This window comes from Enoplosus armatus, chromosome 3, assembly GCF_043641665.1.
Source record: "Enoplosus armatus isolate fEnoArm2 chromosome 3, fEnoArm2.hap1, whole genome shotgun sequence".
Lineage (NCBI taxonomy): Eukaryota > Metazoa > Chordata > Actinopteri > Centrarchiformes > Enoplosidae > Enoplosus > Enoplosus armatus.
In genome coordinates, this window is record NC_092182.1 from 4,879,291 (window position 1) to 4,896,204 (window position 16,914).

At 42.3% G+C, this 16,914-nt stretch overlaps 1 protein-coding gene across 7 annotated transcripts in view; it reads left to right on the top strand.

The window, feature by feature from the left end:
* Window positions 1-2,463, top strand: part of foxp1b (forkhead box P1b) — a 76,540-nt gene extending 74,077 nt beyond the window's left edge. For all 7 annotated transcript variants that reach the window (XM_070901937.1, XM_070901936.1, XM_070901935.1 and 4 more), the window contains one exon: window positions 2,098-2,463. In XM_070901937.1, coding sequence (XP_070758038.1) covers window positions 2,098-2,242 — 145 coding nt within the window. In that variant the 3' untranslated portion in view covers window positions 2,243-2,463. The remainder of the gene's footprint in view (window positions 1-2,097) is intronic.
* Window positions 2,464-16,914: the final 14,451 nt, after the last annotated feature.

Consider the following 16,914-nt stretch of genomic DNA (forward strand, 5'->3'; position numbering starts at 1 on the left):
AGGAAAGTTGCGGTCGGCCTGGAAACCACACCACCCCCCCCCCTTCTCCCTCGTTCACTTGTTGTATAGGAGTGTCTGCTAAGTTGTTTGAAGCCTAAAATAATACAGCACACGCTGCATCGTTTCCAGATGTGGGGGCAGACCACCGATGTGCAGCGCGGGTAGACTCGGGGATGGCCTCCTGAAATGTCTGAGCTTGGGGGAAATTCTGCCTGAAAACCAAAAAAAAAAAAAAAAAAAAAAAGGTGCAGTAATGAGCTCCTGGCCAAATGGGGGAAAGTGCCATCCCTAATCACTGTGAACATAGCTGTGAGCATGGCTGTGGAACAGGAAAGGCAGAGACAGGATGGGTGTGCTGGCCTAAAGGCAGCCTGCTTCTCCCTCTGCCCCTCTGCTTCTATCTTTAGGCTGATGGAGCTCACACACGCTCTCTCCATAATTATGTCTATGAGCTTTATTCAAGCACAAAATGAGTTAAATCTGTTTTCTTTTTGCTTTTAAAGAACTTTATTATCTTATTAACAAAACACACCCGATGCTTCGTGCCTTACGGATCGAGCATTAAATGTTCTATACAGTGGCACTACCACTCAGTCTCCTCTTGCTCCGGCAACCAGCGACAAACTAACATGTGCATTTCACTGTGATGCTCTGGCTCGCACCGCTCCCAACACAAGTTCACCACCGCTGTTAACTGTGTAACATGTGTGCTCCACATGTGCCAGTGTGCTGCCTGGTCGACAGGACGGTGAGGAAACCAGAGCCCTTCTCTTTAAGCAGCTAGACGAAGAAGCAGGTATCCAGAGACTTCTAATTATAAGCAAAGTTGTAGAATCAGCATGCAGTTCAATAGCATAATAATAACAATTTCATGTCTGCCCTGCAGCCACAGAGTCAGACCCGAGGCTACGGCACTTGTGGAGTTCACTTTGATGTGAAAAATGATAGAAAAGCTGACTTTACTTTTTCCCCCCTTTTTGTAATTCACACACAAATATGTCAGCTCGTTAGCACGTTGGAAGTGTCTCCATCACAATAGTCACGCAAATCGCACAAGACACCCCGGCGTGAATAAATCAAATGTGGGCTTTGGTGGTGAGGAATGTGCCGGTTGTCCCTTGTTGTGGTAGTAAATGAGCCTGGTGCCTCATCCTGACACTGCTCTACCTCCACTACAGCAGCCTGGCACCGCGGGTTAGAGCGGCGAGTCCCCCGCAGCTGCTGCTCATGATGTTTCTTTTTCTTTTTTTCCTTTCTGCCACAGCCAGGATCCCCCCCTCCCTCCCCTTGTGCTTCATTCCTGCTCTGTTTCTGTAATGAGAAATTTGGCAGATCTCATCTCTTTAGTGGCTCTTTTGCCCAGGCTGTGAGCTTGGGGGGGGGGGGGGGGGGGGGGGCTCATGTTTTTGCCTTGTTTACAAGTGACAGCGTTATTATTCTCATAAGGGCTCTGTTTCTTATCACAGTGTTGTGCCGAGTGCGCCGCCGCTGCTCTCCTCGCCGCGCCTCTCCTGCCAGCGCTTTTCTTCCCTTATTGACACTTGCTTGAAAATGTGCATTAATTCTGGAGTTTAAAGCATGTACGACGGTGTCTGGTCGCTGTGTTTGCTTGAAGTTGATTAATGATAGAAGCCGGCTCGGGGTCGTCCTCTGGAGACCCGCCTTGCAGGTTGTGCATGTTAACGAGAAGGAAGGGGAACACACAGCGCGCCGCTGATCCTCCGCCACCAGGAGGCTGACAACGGCGGCCCACTCGCTCAGCGCAGTCCATTCTCTCCTCTCCCCGTCTCACGTTGTTAATCTTCCTCATTTATCAATTCTAAGTGAATACCCTGTTGTCGGTTGCCATGAAAATGAAAAGCCCCCAGCTTTGCCGGGATTGGAATACCTCAAAAGAAAGCTGAAATTATCATCAGCACCAGCGAGGCCCCCACTCACAGCCTCACTGAAGCCAGACATTTGTTTTTGTTCCCCTGTTTCCTGCTTTATAAACAGGATCAGCTCAGGTCTGTATCGCTTTGTGTCTGTGAAAGGTTATAAAGAAAGTTAAAGATAGCGGCGCTGAAGCCACACGTCTACTCTCTTCTCGTCCTCCAGGCATCACATCAGCGTTAAGGAGGAACCACTGGACCCCGAAGACCACGAAGGGCCCCTCTCCCTGGTAACGACCGCCAATCACAGTCCGGATTTCGATCACCACAGAGATTACGATGATGACCAGGGCCACGACGACATGCTGTAAGGCTAGCACCGCCCCCATGACCCCCAGCCCCCCCCCCCCCCCTCCCCGGGCCCCTCAGAGGCAGAGGCAGTCTGGGTCATCTGGGAGACGGAAACGCTCCGCAGATAACAAACACTGAACTGCAGTCTCAGCTACTGATGACAGCTCTCAAATGTCTCCCAAGTTAACTTTTTAGTGCCATTACAATACATAGCAAGAACACACACACACAAAACACAGAATACGCCCCCACATGAGGGATTTTTTTTTCTCCTGATTCCTTTCTACTTTTGATTCAAGTAAAGCTTAAAAAGTGAAAACAAACTTCATTTCTACTCATGTGTCTGTCGGATGGACTTGTTTGGTACCAAGAGGGGGGGGTGATGCGTTCGCGAGTAATCGACCCTCCAGGACGGACTGCACTCAGCGGACTGCAAGACGGGCTGTGTGAACCCCCCCACCCCACCCCTCTGCTCTCTCTCCCTCCCTCTCTCAGACACACACATCTGACCACAAACTCACGAGAGAGAGAGAGTGACTGACGTTTAATTTACATCGTGTGTGTGTGTGTGTGTGTGTGTGTGTGTGTGTGTGTGTGAGGGAGAGCGAGTGCGGACTTCTGTTCATTGTCACTGCCTTCAACACTTCTCATTGGTTTGATTCCATCTCGGGTGGGAGGGATGTTGTTTTTATTTGGGTGTTTTTTTTGGGGGTGTTTTTGTTTGTTTTCGTTGGGGGGGGTGAGAGGTTATAGAATATCAAAATAATGTGTCTTTTCCATTCAATGCTGTTATTGTTGTTGCGTCTTTGTATTCCTTTAAACTGATCAGACCTCATGCCCATGCTGTGGAGATTCTGTGTGGTCGGCACTCGATGATGAATGTTTATGATTTCCTTTCATGTTGTTCTTTTAAGCACACACATGAAGCAGAATGTCAGATACCAAGTAGTATTTTTCTGTCATTTATTCCGCAATCTCCCCCCCAAAAAAAAGTCACCACTCTGACATGTAGTCCGCCCCCCCCCCCCCTCACCACCCTCCCCTCCCTCCTTTCCTCTTCCTCCCCCTCCTCCTCCTCCTCCTCCTCCTGCTCATGAAGTCCATTGGCAATGCACTACTCATAATGAAGGCTCTCTCCACGCATCAATGAAGTTTAATTTAAGATGCGAATGAATGACAGAGAAATCATGCAGGTTATGATTTATCCTTATGAAATTACACTTTAAAACAGCCCCTCACGGCAGAGCATGTTGAGCTGCAACAGAATTTCTGATCACTTACAAGGGTTTTTATAAAGCAAAATGAAAATGTCAGGTGTGCACCGGCACAGATAATGATTTAGACCAACTAATTGTGATTCCTGAACACAACTGTCGCTGTTAATCAAACATGTCTGCTTCTCCACGCTGTAATTTCATTCAGTGCTCGAAGACAAACGTGCATTCCCTGTAGTCTTTTTATTTGTATCACCACTCGTTTTAAGTTTTAGTGAGTGTTGAGGAAATGTTCATTTTCTTCATCAAGGGGGAAAAAAAGAAATCCCTAAGACTTGCAATAAGACCTAAACATTGCACATTCCAGCCATTCGACAGCCATCGTAAAAAAAAAAAAAAAAGGGCCCAAATATACAGTACATGCCATTTAGGGAATGTGGATACCTCGACGTTCAGTGTCACCCAAAAAGCCAATAGTTGTAGTCAACAACATTGAACCGAGTGGAATCCATATGTGGTTTTGTGATGCAGCGACAAAAAAATTGAACTTTAAAGAAACCATGAATTTCAAGACTGCAATCAACCACTTTTAAATTTGTATTTATTTTTAGTATTATTTTATGTTTTATGGCTTTTTTTTTTTGTTGTTGTTGTTGATGTGTTTGAATATCTTGTTCTGTGACTACCAAAGATAAACTACAAAGTCAATGTTGTGTGTTCCATGCAATAGCAGAGAAGGCCAAATATCTCTCCTCCATTCTCTCCCGCTGGACCATCCCGGCGGCCGCGATCGAGGCCGGCGGCAGATCGAATCGAGGGGGGGGGGGGATTATTGCTCCTCGAACTGGTGTTTTCATACATTCTTATAAAAACCAAAGGGGATGTCTTGAACAGGACAGCTGCGGTAATGTGTGCAGTGACCAAATCTGAACGGGAGGCGCTGAGAGTCTTGACTACGCGGTGACCAAATTAGGGAAAACATTTTAGTCTTTTGGGCCAGTGAGTGGGAAAAGGGAGCTTTTTGGGCAGGAGCAGATTCTGTGTGCAACATAAAGGGTATGTAGATAAAGTCGATGAGGAGAAAAAGTATACTGGTAAATGGGAAAAGCTTTGCAGAGAACAATGTGAAACGGATTCTATACTTCAACTGGACCACACAATGCTTCAATGTGTCTCTTCTTTTATTCCTTTGTATCCTTCGAAATGATTGTATGCCACTTTTTAGGGTTTTTTAGCGTCTTTGTTAAGATTGGCAAGATGTTATGATTGTGTTTTAGTTTCTGTCAACTTTACTTTTTATATTAAAAAACACTCCTGTCAACTAATAAGCTGGGTACAAGGTACTTTATGGCAGTTATTGTTATTATTCTTATTCTATTTTTTAAGTTCACCGCTCATTAACTCAAAAGGAAAAGGGCAATCTGTGGTCTCCAGAAGATGTATTTAATATCCAGGCAGCTGTGGGATGGGTCAGTTACAGCCAGGCCAGGACCGTGAGAACAGGGCCGAGCTCATCCACAAACCCCCCCACCCAACCCCCAGTCATCTGGCCGGTTTGTTTGGTATTCAAAAAGGAGGAAAAAGCGCTGGTAGATTAGAACATTCTCAGCATGTGTAGCTTGACATTACTAAAGATAACAGCATGAGAAAACCGTCTGTACGCATACCTCAGTTCAAAACCTATAGGGAATGGTTCAATTCAATGAGAAAAAGAATAAACATTTCACTCAGTTGCACTTAGTCGTATGTCTTGCATGTGTAGTCTGATACTGTAGAGAGAAAAAAAAAATGAAATTAGAGCTTGTTTATCTTAAAGGTTTCATCCTTTTTTCTTTTTTTTTTGTTGCCAAACCAATCCAAACCTCAGGCCTTTTTTTTTTTTTGTTCATTGAAATATCACCCAGCTGTGTGTGGCACCATTCATCCTGTCAAAGTCTGTTCTCTGATGGGTTGTTTTAAGGGCGTTTCCAATATTAGGTTGTACATACATGTCGGTATAGCCTTTGTCTTTTCTCTGTCTTTTCCTCTCTCTCTCTCTTTTTTTTTTTTAAGATCAAAAAAATACATTTGTGTTATGATGTTTGCTTTTATCGCGACTGCTTTGTATTAACTATGAAATAGCTATGAGAAAAAAAAAACTGCTGTATGTATTGGAATAGCAAACTGTGCTGCAAATGTATTTTACTTAGTAATCCTTGCTTTAAAAAAAAAAAAAGGAAAAAAAAAAAGTCACATCATCCATGCAGACATCTGGGTGAGCTGGGCAGGGGCAGGCTGGGGGGGAGATTATCCCCGATTTTGGATTTTAAACTGTAATATAGAAAACAGACTTTTCTCTGTTATCATTGACCTAAGCATTTTGTACAGATTTCTTTTTTCCCTCTTTGTGTTAATCTGTTTTTTGATACTTCCTTTTAATGGTCCAACCACTGCCTTCTGTGGCTGTATGTTAAAGATTACTGCTCTGAGAAAAAGGGCAGACAGGTATATTTCCTCTACAAGACGGAGATATCTTGCATGACTAATCCCAGGGTCACAGAGATGCGGGGGGTGGTGGGAGGGAAGGGGTATGGTTTAAGTGGTCAGTAATAATATAAGGGTGTATCAATCTAATGATATTTTATATGAAATTAATAGGAAAAAGAAAAAAATATGCAGTGCCAAGATGTAAAGAATATTGTTAAATGCTGTCTTTTTTTCTTTTTTTTTCTTTGTTTGAAAAATTTATTTCACTCACGCATCAAAGATGTGTCCTCCTCATCCATGTCACGTAGGTAAAACAACACATTTTGCATTTGGCATCAAGATATTTATATTTTTATCTCAAGGGTCACTGTAAATGAGTCAAAAACCAAGCACAGCGGGCAGGTCAGAGGTTATAGACGCTGCTGGAGACGTAACGTCCTGCAAACTGCGGCCGCGTGGCATCAGATCGCCCCAACATCACACGCTGGCACCCGAGCTAAAAACGCCATTGTTTCATCCATCATCAACCATCCAGCCCGCTGCCCCCCCCCCCTCCCTCTCTCACACCACACTTTGTGTTTTTTTTCTTTCTTTTTTTTTTCCAGATAGAGGGGGAGGGAGGGAGAGAGGAGGGGAAATGGGGGAGGGCAGCCCAGGAGCTGTCATGGTGCTCTCATCCTGCAGCAGCTTTTCTTTCTCTTTCTCTTTTTCTTTGAAGATGTACTCTGTAGTTTCTTTTTCCTGTTTTTTGGGGGTTTTTTTTATAGAGAAATATTATCATCACTTCCATCAGTCTGTAACCTCCTCATCATTCCTCGTCTGTCGGATGCAGACCACTCTGTTGTAGTCAGTGGCGATGACTGACGTGAGCATTCTAAACATGCAATAAAATGCTGGTTGTTCACATGGTTTTCCTCCGAGTCTCTCATTGTATCTGGTTTGTGCAGTGTGGCGGCTGCATCGCACGTAATTCAACTCTAGTGGTGACAGAAGAAGGGTGTAATGCAGAATTAAGTAGCAATATAAAGTTTGAATACATTCACACTACTTTTCATTTGGACTTGCAGCATTTAGAAGGCTTCATAATGCAAAACACAGACTGATACAAACTTACCAGACATATTATCATGAATGTTTTAGTTTAGCTGATAACACCTTTAAAACCCCTCTCAGGGCTGTTTTCCTCATTATTTTGGCCTGCAGGAGAGTTTCACACAGACCTGTGTTTGTCATCTGCTGCAGGACTCTCACCTCAGCCTCAACATTAAATTATATCGTAATTAAAAAGAGACAGTTAAACTGTCTTTTCCTAACAGCAATTTAGGTAACTGCATTTGATAAAGCTATAAATTGCAACGGCATTAAAATTCCAGAAATAATAGCGATATGGATTTGGTGACGGGCGCTAATGCTGATGACCAAGAATTGCGTTTTTTACGATGGAGGCACGGGTCACGTTGGCCACTAAACAGGAGACAGGGATCAAGTCTAAGCACTTTTAATCTTGTGAAACAAGCAATTACAAATAGTTGCATTGATTTGTTAAAAAGCTTTAGGTGACATAAATTGTTTCTTGCTTAGCTTATTGCTGGAAAACATAAATGTCAAGTGTATTATTAATTAAGGCCTTTGAAAGACAAGATTTAATGGAAACGATATAAAATCACAAGCAATCTTTCTGCAGGCAGTATTTCAGCGGACGTTCGGGATTCCTCCGTGTTGTTTTCATGACACTGATCACAAACTGGATCAGATAGCATCAAGTTACACGCGGTAATGGGAGGTGTTTGTGTTTAAAAGTCATCCAGAGCGGAAACATTCCCATAAATTAATCTTAGCACAGTAACTTACAGAGAGGCATTAACATATGATGTTATTATGGACCATAAAGGTGGATGAAATACTATGGGAACAGTGGGTCTCCGTGGTTATATCGGTGCAGTGACATGATCAGCCAATACTGGCCCCCTACACATAAATCTGCATTTCCTTGCAGACCATTGACAACACGCCAGTACAAAACATGATATTTTGGTGCAACTCCTTATCAGCCGTTTTCACATTTAATAGAACCTGTAAATGAAACAAACCAGTGTTTAAATATGGTTTGGCTTAGTATCATAACTTGATATGCCAAGTTTTAGTTAAGTTTTGGTTTCTCATAATTTGGACCTAGTATTTCCTCATTTTGACCAACCATGACAATGTTTTATTGTTATCGTGTTTCATCTATTTATTTTTTCTAATCCTGGCAGAAATGGGCTTCCATACATTTCAGAGGGTTTGAATTCTTCAATGCCGTGGACACCACAAATGAAGTTCCAATCGCCTCCATCATGTTGAGGTGAAGGCAGAAATCTCTGAGACATCTTTAAACCTGGGCAAATACAACCAAAACTAATCTACATGCCTCGATACCACTTGAGGCCAGTGAGAAAATGTGTTTTTTGTTTTTTTTTGTTGAGCTGACCCTGTAACTGTATCAGTTCATCATCCCCAGTCATATTATTTAGCTCTGTTAGATTACAAAAACAAACGTTGAATGGCTGCTGCTCACTTCATTCTAATTAAAGCGTGGCACAGCCTCATCCATTCACACAAGAGCTTCAGTCAAATAGTCAAAGCTGGCAAACTCCCAACATTGCAGTGAGGCAATTAGCAGTCCTGCAGTGTTTGTTATTCATGGTTTGATGTAAAAATTTGTTTATTAAGATGGGCTGCAGGCGCTGGTGTGCAATGGACCTGCTTGTAATTAGATTCCAATTATTTGTCTGTTTCTGATATTGTAAACTGGCACTTACCACATCAGTTAAATTGACACACTGCACTGCTTGGTTTACTCGGTAATTAAAATGTGTTCTGTTAATTAGATGATGACCACTTTATTCCAGGGCTCTTGTGTTTGGGCTCCTCGGCGGCTCGCTGTTTGGATCATGAGTTGCCAGACGCTTCCCTAATCAGCCCTTGTTTTGTTTCAATTACCACCTGCTGTTCAAAAGGCATGCCTCGCTGCCCCCCACCCCTGCATACACACACACACACACACACACACATGCGCACACACACGTACACAACAATAGCATGAGGCCTGCTTCACTACCAGCTCCCGCTCCAACACAACAATCAGTAATTCACAGCTGGCCCTGCTTTCTTCTTTATTAGAAGGCACAGCTAGGTTTCAAAGAGAGTCCAGGCAATTAAAAAGGAAACTAAAGGAAGATGAAAGTATAAAGGTACTTATCACATCAGTTAGCAGGCCTCGTGTGAGTAGCCAATGGTAATTACGCTCATTGAGTAAATAGCTGAGATGCTCGGATGTCTCCTTCTCTTGGTAACAGAGGGTTAAGGGTGGGGGAGCTGTTGGATCCGCTGATGGGTTCACTAACTGGACATGACTAACAACACAAATCAGGTGCTGATGGGAGCTGAATGTGGATGGACTTACTGTTGGTTAAAAATACACTCGCTGAAGTTGGTATAGCAACGCCAAATCCCCAAATTTCTTCTCTGACATCAACAGTTTAAGTTTCATATTTGGATAAGTTTTATGTCAAACATTGAAGCTTGTTACTGAGTTTGGAAATAACAGTTTGACAAACAGCCCCAACTCAAGGTCCACTTCCTAGCTTTTAACCATATTATAAGGTCTTCATCAGCGGATGGAGTCGGTTGGTATGGAGATAGATCTGTAGACATGGAAGCTCTTCAGCTGTTAAGATTGCGTGCGTCCATCGCTTTTAGGACTTATTGTCTGTGTTGGCTTAAAACTGTCATATGACAGCTGCCAGTTCAGTAAAGAGGCTCAGGTGAAGAAGTTGAGGCCAAGTCAAGACTGAAATCACAGTAAATACAGAGCAACCCAAGACTGACAGTGCACACCTCTAGATTTATATACGAAACTATGCAAAGTCTGGTGATGTACCATATTTTTCTTGTTGTCAAATGAAATGAAAAGACCCAAACCCATAATGTGTTGTGTGTCCAAAGCCTGATATATCTTACTCCCCTGTGCCATAGAGCTCCATTTTTGTCCAAAAGCTATTAAAAACACATCAGTGAGCCACACTGCTGCACTGGGTGACATGTTCCTTCGTTATGATGAACATGGGCACAGTCATTTATTTCGACGCAATCCCACATACACCCTCCTGCTGCTATATGCACTACAGCAAATGTGTATTAATCCACAGCTGAAAATAGTCCCCTACAAGTGCACTGTCTACTCCCGTTTGTCCCGTTTGGGTGTGTGTCCAACACATTGTTGGTTCAGGTCTTTTTACAGGGTTTGTTGACGATAACAAAATACAGATTAAGAGTTTTGTTGGAGATGTAGATCAGTGGACCCTCCAGCATCCGAATGATCTACACACTCCCTGACAAACTGCATAGAAAACGTCCTCTATAAATAATATTATAAAGCGTACGGTCCAGACCTGCTCTATATGAAACATGCCCTAAGATAACTTCATCAATATAGAAATAAAATTGAATTGAACTAGAGTGTAGAGCCTCAGGTTGATCCTGGTCTGCTGTAAACAACATGACCCTCATGATGAACTGCGCTGTAGCCCTCACTGTTTGACCTGAGCTCATGTGCCAGCATGCAGCGTTACTGTAAGTAAAAAAGTCAAAATGTTTTTGTTTGAATAATTGAAGGGATGCAAAACAACATGAATAATTACGTCTCGCTCTGGCACTTTGGTGTCACAGTGAATTAGCAGAGAAGGGATGATAGATTTCTGATCAGGTGAGGAGAAGAGAGTGTTACCAAAAACAAGCTCCTGATTATTTGTGTGCTTTCACACAGCTTGCAAGCCATGGTGGGGTTAATGTTGCAAGACTGAAAGATGTTTTTAAGAGGACAAATACATTTACTAATTTTTATGCTTATACACTGATGGAATAGCAGTACAATTTGTTTAAAGGAAGTGTTTGACATTTTGGGAAACGTGCTTATTCGAGTTGTTGCTGAAAGTCATGTCCCTGTGCTAAATATGAAACTACAGTCAGCAGCAGGTTAGTTTAGCTTAGCACAAAGACAGGGAGAACCAGCTAGCCTGGCACTAAGATATAGCGTGTTAGTTAGTGAGTTAGAGGTGCTGGTAGACGGATTTCGTCTGTCTTTGGACAGAGCCAGGCTAGCTGTTACCCCCCGTGTCCAGTCTTTATGCTAAGCTAAGCTAACTGGCTGCTGGCTGTAGCTTCATATTTAGCGTACGGACGTGAGAGTGTTATTGATCTTCTTCTTGTCTAACTCTCGGAAAGAAAGTGAATAAATGCGTTTCCCAAAATGTCAAACTAATCCTTCAGAACAAACAGAAACAAACGATTTCATGTAACAACCTTGTGCCAAATCCAACTGTCAAACCACCTACAGCTGTATATTTTATACATGTAGTGTTCATAAATGATCTACAACGGCATAATCCTTATTTTCTTAAATAAAATGGCACACAATATACAAGCTTTCATTTTATTTTTGATTTAGAAGCACCACTCATGTGGAAATTTAAATTGTAGTTTTGTGGTTCCCTGACAGGTTTGGTTAAAAGGAAATGCATTATTGTAAACTGTAGATAGCCTTCATTGCCAACAGTCTGAATTTCTATTCACTTCTGTCCTGGTCTGATTCCTATATGGGCTTTCTCCCCTTCGCCCGTGAATTTATTGCTTTTTTTTTCTCCCCTCCTTCCTTTCAGAAAAAGCTATCATTAAAACATGTCATGGGTAGTGTTTACCTGCAGTGAACCTTGATTGAGAAAGCCTGTGACTTTACACTGATGCCCTCCTAATCTGTATGACTGGCATGCTAATTTCTCTGACGCTGCCATTCAAAACACAAACATGAAATGTTGGTTTTAGAACCAGGAGACCTGGTAGAGTGAATTTCAAGTGCTTATTCAAATATTTCATTAAAATGTAAATTTTTACAACGCCGTACGTCTAGCTGTGCACAAGGCATGACTTAAGACGTTATGAAGTTATAACTGCATTTCTCTCTCTGATGCCAATTAACTGGTGGGGGGGACTATAATGTCCTTACCTTGTTTTATCGCTGCATAATAGCGTGCCAACAAATGCATCGCATGCAACAAGAGTTTCAGGTATTGACAGCTGAGATTGGTGGACAGGAAGAAAGAAAGAAAAAAAACAGAAAGTCAAACACGAAGCCTCCTGAAGAGTGGTGGCTAATCAATTCTCTTATCTTCCCAAAGTGCAAATGAAGTGATTAAAATTAAGGTTATGCAAAAGAAAAAGAGTGAGAGAGAATTGTAAACCGTCAGACGGCCTCGCAGCTGGCTGCTGCTGTTGGACATCCAAGTTTATCTCAGACATTTGTCAGGAGAAGAAAACAATCTGCAAAAGGTACTTTACTCAGGGTCTGTATGGAAGCAAAGAAAGGCCATAATCATTTGGATTTTTTTTTTATACCTGATTGTGAAATGTAACCATTGTGGATTATTTCCTGTTTAAATCTAAATATTAAAATATTTCACTTTGAAAACCCTGTGGTTTGAATTCCCCTCTTTGGAATCCCCAGAAGGTCATTACAAGTTTTACAATGAAAGCTTGGACGTTTGTTTAAAGGTTGTATTTTGGAGAGTCTGAATGGTCCAATTTCAGCAACTTCATTTGTTGACTTGATTTGAATTATTAGACGTGTAAATGACCAAGTGTATTTGAGGTTTTTGATGTTTCAGCATGTCATATTCCAGTACTTTATTCAGGAAATAAAGCTTTTGAATTATTACCTCAGCTTCCCTTAAGTGAGTTTGCATTTCTTATGAAAATGTATGGGAACTTTTCATCTTCATCAGTAATATAGGCATGGCATATACAGTATGCACTGTGAACCACACCTCCAGTACTTAGCATCACCACTCAGCTACATTATTTTACACAGACAAGACAATTTTACATTAATACAAGTACAAAAAAACATACGGTTTACACATTGATCTGCCATTGCAATCAAATCAGCCTACTTTATAGTTACCCAACATTACTGTTCAGCAGTTGTTTTGGATGTATTGACATCACTAAGTAACTTTGTCGCTAAGTAACATATTTTAGAGAGGCCAGTTGAACTGTCACTTTAATAATTTGATGATAGGTATGTAATCGTATGTACTGTATGTATATATTGATGTGCCATTTAAAACATTTTCTGGATTTTGTATTTATTTCAGCCAGTGATGGGGTAAGAAATTATAATCTGACATCTCAGGCGAAGACGACCCAGACAAGAATACATGAACAAAAAGACACAAAAAATATGTTAACTTAGTGTTTCTGAGGGGGTTTCTACCTTCTCCTTGAAATATGCCGCAGCTTTGAAGGAACAATATTTGATAAAGTCATGGTACACAGAAATTCCCCTGCAAGGCTTTTTCCTTGTCAATCAGTTATTCATCATCTTAAAGTGTGTGCTTGCCAGAAGATGTATCAACGAATAAACAGTGGCATGTTGACTTTTAGGGTGTCTATCTGGCTGATATTTGCAGTTCCCCACGCCTTGATCAGACACTAAAACTTCAGCGACAAGAACCTCAGGGTTTGTATCGCTCGAGGTTCTTCACTCTCCCCTTTTATTTCTTTATTTATTCTCTCATTTTTAACTTGCAGGGAGGAAGGAGACAAAATGGTTGCAGGTGGTGATGAAAATAAGAGCCATCCATCATTATTTATTAGGCATGAAAAAGATACACAATAATGTAATTTAATCTCTCAGCAGACAATTATTTCCACATATTGATAACGCAATACGAAAAGTGCCATGAATCCTAATATGATGTTTGCTTTTATTGGTGTATGATACAACCATAACAAATAATGTAATTGTATCAGGGAGAAAATGTGATTATTTGCACATGCTAACATTATAATATCAATCTGCCACAGACAATGGTATTATATCATTTTGCTGTGCTTAACTAGTTACAATTTGCATTAAGTTATTATGTCTGGGCGGCAATAAAGACGGCTCTCTCCCTCTGGTCTGTGCTTTTCTTAGTTTCTCATTACAGCTCTGTGAAATTTTTGGAGGGTCCAACAGCCTGCGTGATTTCTGATGTGAGGAGGGGAAACTTTTACATGGAGTTTTGATATGATTTCTGCCTGCCTGCTGCAGCCTGTATCTACTCATTTGCAGCTCCAGTCCAAGCATGGATGGCTATCCAGTGAGGTGAAGGAAGCACGACACAATAGACACAATTGCTATGCAAATGACGGCGCCAGAAACAAAAACACCTTTTTTCCCATTAAAAAGTAAAATGCTTGAAATATTTGCATATAGGTGCACTGATTTGCTTATTCACAATTTCAAGATGATTAACATTAATGAAGCAGCGAGCTTGATGCACCGACTGTCAGGCCACATCAGGCCACCTCTGTAACCTCCTCTTGTGTTTTGCATGGCGAAGCATTCACGCCGTAGTGAACTAATGACCAAGTCAGCCCGTGTAAAATTAGGCCGTGCATCTACACAAGTGTCTCCCTGACATTATGAGAATGTTTTATTGATGACTCATTATTAGCAGTCCAGCAGTGAGGTGAGTTTGATCCACCCAGAAGATGCAAAGTGTAATAATAATAATGCCTGCTTAATTATTAATACCCAAAACCTAATCCATCTCTGCAGAGAATATGTACATATTTTAGTGTCTCATTTGAATTTTTGCAACAAACACACACCTTAAAACCATTAGACGGCCGTGGTAATGACAGGTTTAAATGGGCTGATTTTTAAGAATTAATGTGTTATTGCCACTGTATGGCCTGTGCTGAAAGAGAGAGGTCTTCCTGTTTATTCCGTTTGATTCTGAGAGCGCGCCGCGTCCCACGGCACATCCCCGTAGAGAGGCGAGCAGAGCACACACTGTGAGACGGCGTCACTCTGCACCGGAGGCTAGAGGAGTGTTTGCAAAGTCATTAGTGGTTTGTAAATGATATTTGTTCCCATGTGACATATCATTTGAAATGGTTTTCTAATAATAACACCCACTGATAATAAAATAAGAGGGCCCTCATGTTGTGATTATGCTTTTCATAAATTTGGTTTTGGAAAGAAAAAAAAAATTCAATATGAATAAGTGCTCAATATGTTGATATGGATTTCACCCTCAGATGGTGAGCTGATACTCCAAACGATAGCTCTGCGGGTTCAGTTGGACCAGTGAGAGCGTCGCACGCTGAGCTGGAAGCATCCTCTGAACAAAGTGTCAGCCGTAACCTGACTCGGCTTTGTTGTAAAGAAAAAGCATCTTTCCTCTGAAGCTCATATGCACTGTATTCCACGAGCGAAAAAAGCTTGAACTGTCACCTCCTTCCTTAATGACTCCTGACAAATACCCTGCCTTCCTGCGGCGCGCTTCCTGTTCGCCACAGCGCAGAGCCGAGACAACTTGGCACGGGACGCAGTGTGTCTGGTGAATAGGGAGCCATACTGCAGCTCTAACACCGTTTGCCGTGTATTTTATGAAATGAACCAGCGGCTCGGAGATCAATAGGCCCCCGTGGTGAATGCGAACAACGCTACTGGGTCCTTATCAGGAGCCCGCTGCCAATCTGTGGCAAGCGAAGCCTGCACCTTCCCTGGATACACCATTGGTCTTTGAAATTAAAGTTGACGCCTGTAATCCAGGGAAATGGTCCCTCTACTCTCGCTTAACACCGGTTTAGTTTCACCCCAGCTGATGATAAAGCATGACAGAAATACAGAGCTCTATCTTCTTGCCGGCGCTGATAGGTTCTGCCAGCTTATCAGGAAACAGGCAGCTAACCTTCTTGTGCCTGGCCCGTGTACAAAACTGAGGAGTCAATTTACAAAAGAAGCCATGCCGGGTGGCTTGTAAATAAAACCTTTCTTTCTCTACAGAAGACAAAAAAAAAAGTAAAAAAGAAAATAACCAATTTTAGAACCCACCCAAAAGTGAGTAAATGTATAACACAGGAGGCTAAGCGCTAGTGATAGAGTGTATTCATGTAAATCCGCCCAAGCACAGCTGCAGGAAATTGACAGGGATCTACTGGAGCGCGTTGCCTGTAAAGGGTGGGATTTACATGCCTAACTAGGGCTTAACCACCCTCCCCCGAGTTTACCTGTTACTCTCTGGCCTCTGAGCACGCGTCTGGATGGGCTAAGGTTGCACTGCTTATTTTTAATGCCTTTTCATCCCCCCTCATATCTGTCAGTCTCAGAAATGATCTCATAAACTCCAGCGGGGCTACTCAGTATGGCAAAAATTGGTTTGGCGTAACAGCACATCGGGAGTTTTGTTTGTTTCCTGCTCAGGGGGCCTCCAAACTTTCCACAGCAGCCATCAGATTAGCTAAAGTTAAAGCGCATGTGTGCGGCAGGATGTGACCGACGCTGAAATGAGGCCGTGAGGTGTGAGTGCTGCTGCAGGACTGCTTTATGAGTAATTGAGATCACATTAATGCACGTGTTCCTCCTGAGGAGAAAGTGCAAGTCTTTTCCTTTTTGGACAGGATGTGGCTTTGGGCAGTTGGGGATGGTGGGCGTCGCTCCTGGGCTCCACAGCCCTCAGCTGAATCTCAGCCCCTGCAGGCAGACTCTGTAGACCGCTCATGGCAGTTTAGACTAAGCAGAAAAACTGTGTTTGGCTTTCTTTCTCGCACCCCCCCCCCGCAACTCACATCTGTACACGTAGAGAACGCAGCAGCAGGTTTATGCCAAAGCAGTCTCAACAAAAACATCGAAATATTTCCTCATTTGTTTTTTTCCTCTGAACCTACTGTAAGATCCCTCCAGATGATTAAAAAAACACAAATAGCTAGCACCAATTGTATTAATGCTGTCGTCCTATCACACAGGAACCAAGCGCTGATGCAAAGCATTCCTTTTTGCCCTGTGTGTTTTGTATTTTTCCCCCCTCTAAACAATGATTTTCAGAAATGGAGCCGCCGCCAATAAAATTAATGGGAGACTTGCTGAGTCCATACAGGAAGTGGGCTTTTTAAATAAACACATTGTTTCCAAACTAATCCAC